At 37.2% G+C, this 3,970-nt stretch overlaps 1 protein-coding gene across 1 annotated transcript in view; it reads right to left on the bottom strand.

Moving 5' to 3' along the window:
• slc2a15b (solute carrier family 2 member 15b) overlaps positions 1–3,970 on the bottom strand; it is a 15,346-nt gene that overhangs the window by 5,451 nt on the left and 5,925 nt on the right. The window contains exons 8-10 of the mRNA XM_014010189.1: positions 2,607–2,717; positions 2,120–2,221; positions 1,133–1,208 (exon numbers count right to left, since the gene is read on the bottom strand). Coding sequence (XP_013865643.1) covers positions 1,133–1,208; positions 2,120–2,221; positions 2,607–2,717 — 289 coding nt within the window. The remainder of the gene's footprint in view (positions 1–1,132; positions 1,209–2,119; positions 2,222–2,606; positions 2,718–3,970) is intronic.

The raw sequence follows: 3,970 nt of genomic DNA, 5'->3' as shown, positions 1-3,970 counted from the left end.
ACTTTATTGATCCCGAAATTAATGTTCTGCATTTTTACCATCTCACACGTGAGCACACCGTGAGCTGCTATTCAGGGAGCAGGTGAGGGGTTAAGGGCCTTACTCAAAGGCCCAGAGTGGGGCTGGTTGGTCCAGGGAGTTGAACCGGTGACCTTTCGATTACACTCACCAATATTACAGCAGCTATTGTCATCTTATCTAGTTGTTGAAAAATATGCGTTGTTCAAAATGGTATGTCTGAATAAACAGGAATCAGCTGGATTTCTTGTCAAAACTTTATTCTCAATCTTCTGACTCCAATCAGGTTCATATTGCAGCACAGGCCTCACCATAAGACCTTGGGCTGAACCAAAACAAAACAGAGGAGCCCTGCTCTGAGCAGAGACTCTGCAACACATTAACAACTTCTTCTGAAAACACTTCTCTGCTATAATAATGAATTTATAATGTTCATCTCTTCCTGGTTACACCACCAGAGCTGTTACCTTTTACGTCAGACGTAGAATGTAACTCATTTTGTTTAGGCAAAGAAAGAACACATAATAAGACACACACTAATTCTTTCTCTGCTTTAACCTTACTTACAATGATCAGAAAATATAAAAAACTGCATCTAACATTCAATTGAGTAGTTACAAAACGTCCTTCATAGTTTTAAAGATATTCCAAAAAAATCCTGACGATTTGATAAGATTCAGCGCATACATTCAGGATGGAAGTTGGATTATTGAGGTGGTCAACAAACTATAGGCACATGATCTAATCAACATATTTCACCCCTTGTATGCTTGTTTCATTGCACCAATCACATGTTTGCAAAAACATTGACAGGAAAACTGCTAAAGCCGGCCTTTTCTGTTGTTGGTATTAAAAAAACAGTAAGTTATGTGAGTACTGGTTAAAGCTTCAAAGAGTTACATTTTGCAGACCCCTGCTAGGACCACACTTTGGTCCCTCTGCAGCAACATATAAAATCAACGTCCCCTGCGATAAAAAAAACTGACATTTAGTGAAACAGCCTGATCAGTTATATGGCTAACCCGTTAGCATCAACCCAACTTCAGAACAGCTCATTTGATGGTAACGGTTGCAGAACCCTGGCCTACGGAGACGGGCAGAAAGGGTTCCTCACCTGGACCGATGCAGAACCCAGCGATGATCCCGACCACACAGCCCACGCTGATGTAGCTCAGAAACGAAAACTGCTCCTGAAACCCAAAGTTCAGTCGTAAGCGCTCGACTCACAGTTTCTAACGACTCTTCGTTTATTTGTGCTCAATCATTTAGATTTGATGTAATATATTAGAAACATGATTTGTACCACGCCGCGCTCCTGACATTTACTTCATAATGAGACATAATTACTTTCCTGCTTCTGCTGTTATTTACAGATGCAAACAAGACAATACAAGCTGGTGATGAATATGGAAACTTAAACCAAACAACAACAAAAAAACAAAAATCAATATTTGTAATCAGGCAAATGTTTGTGATTTTATCGTTTGGGAGTGAAAGTAGACAAAAATGTTTTTGTCTGTGTGAGTCTGTTAGCATAAAATCTTATTAACCACTGAATGCATTTTAATGAAACTTGCAGCATGTGTTGGTTTATTATAAATTTACAACTAACTTTGGAACTCAACATGAATCAAGTTAGCTGCCGCAGCCAAATGACTTTAGAAATTACAGAAAATTGGTGCAAATCAATCAGTTTTACACTGACAGAAATATTAGTGTGGTAGTAGCTGAGAGTGATCTCCAACACACATTCTGAGCACTAACTGTAGCCATAAGTAATACTTTAGTACTTGTAGTCAGCTCTGTCTGTGAAGATGTTTTTTTGCCTAAAACTTTTAGCATAAAATGTTGGTGTCAACCCTGTTTTTTAGTAAAATGTTTTATAAAACCACTGAACTGATTTTAAAGCAACTTTTAGACAGTAAATAATTAGGCTTGCATAAGGATGGCAATATGCATTATTTGAAGGAATGTGCATAAATAAACACGTAACTTTGATCACTATTTTTATATTATGTCAAGCTGGTTCTTGTGTAAAAGGAACTCCAAATGAATGTGATATATGACATAATAAATGTAGCAGGCCATAAGAGAGCTGTACCTGGTAGAGGGCTGACACAGTAATTCCTGCACAGCAGAGACCCATAAAAACAAATCCTCCGATTATCAGAGGCCTTCTGCCCAGATGCTCGATAGTGAAACACTGAATGATGAACGACAGAAACAGATGAGTTCATTCGTTTGTTGGCAGGTCAAAACAACAAACACACATTTTTACTCAGCTCCATGTTGACAACAAACACATATTTTTGATTCTATGCTACATTCAGGACTAAACCATTCCATTAAAAATATTTTCTACAAAAACATTGTGAATAAAACCCAAATAATCAGTAAAATACAAAAAAAAGTATCATTATTAGGAATAAATCTATTTTGAAAGCATTTCATTTGCTGGAAAACTAGCAAAAATGTGATTAACACAAAATCAAATCCAACAATAAACTTTTAGTTACTATTTACAGATGTCACATGATAAATAGGGCTAATTAAAAAAGAATTGAATGAGTAAAAATATGTTTCCTCACTCCGAACATCCCTGCGATGACCTCAATGGCACCAGTTCCCACAGTTGTGTACTGAAGGCGAGCTTCTGGGATTCCCGCCCTCCTAAATATTTCATTTGTGTAGAACCAGATCTGAAATTCACAGCAAAAACCCGATTTACTGTGATGAACACGACAAAACTACAGACAAAAACACACCAAGAATCCTGGTTTAACAGCCAAACAACTCTGCTTATTCAAAGCGTCCACATGGTTCATCAGAGTGATTATTTTTCATCGGGCCGACCATCACTTATGCATTTGAGAAACTGCGTTTCATGAGCAGGGATTGCTGACAAGTGCTCCCCTTGAAATTAATTTGCGTGTTCTCATCAATCACACTTTGCTGATGCAACATCCATCATTGATGAGGTGCGGAGAAGTTCAACGCTGTCTTGTTGATTTAGTAACCAAACGTGTTGCTTTACATCAACACTGCAGCTTTGAAGTATGAATACACAAACTCCAAACAGACCCAAGTATTTGTTTTAAACATGTATGTACAGTATGTCATTTTAAAGGTAAATATAAAGGGGTTATGAAATCATGGTCTTGACTTCTGAATTATAATTTGTTCTTCAAATAACTTTTATACTCTAACAGCTTTTTTTAAGTAACAAGATAAAATACAGCCCAGTACCTAAGAGACGTATCAGGTATGTACACAGTAACTAGTACTTATATCATATGTACAGGGTGGTACTTACAAGATATGAACTTGTTACGTATCAGGCACATAAATAGCTATTTGCTGTTATGTACCTGGTAGGCACCTGGTACTTAAGGGTACTTAACTGACTCCAGATCAAAGGTGCCCAAACATTTTCCCTGAGAGGGCCACAATTTAAAAATTTTTATTTGGGGGGGTTCAGCCCATGTACAAAGGAGAAAATTTAATATATACTCCGGCAGCAAAGTTTCATGGGATTTTTCATAATTTAAAATTTGAGTATATGGGGTCTTGGTGTGCAAATATGGGCTTAAATCTAATCTAAATGTCTCTGTTACTTGTATTTTATATTTAATCTTAACATAATTACAATCTAGTAACCAGGACAACTGCTGGTGGGCCAAATCAAATGGCTTGGTGAGCCAATTTTGGCCCGCGGACCCCACTTTGGGCTCCTCTTCCTTAGATACAATGTACCTGAAGCTTACCTGGTGTGTAACTGGATATATATAAGCTGCGTACCTGCCACTTATCAGGTACTAACTGGGTACTTATAAGGTACAAACCTGGTACTCATATAGGATGCATACCTAGTAATTACCATGATATTTGACTGGTAAGTACACATGCATAATATCATATGATGCATATACTGTATATATATATATATATATAT

This window comes from Austrofundulus limnaeus, unplaced genomic scaffold (assembly GCF_001266775.1).
Source record: "Austrofundulus limnaeus strain Quisiro unplaced genomic scaffold, Austrofundulus_limnaeus-1.0 Scaffold66, whole genome shotgun sequence".
Taxonomy (NCBI): domain Eukaryota; kingdom Metazoa; phylum Chordata; class Actinopteri; order Cyprinodontiformes; family Rivulidae; genus Austrofundulus; species Austrofundulus limnaeus.
Note: the sequence above shows the minus strand (reverse complement) of the source record. Positions and strands in the feature narration are given on the sequence as shown.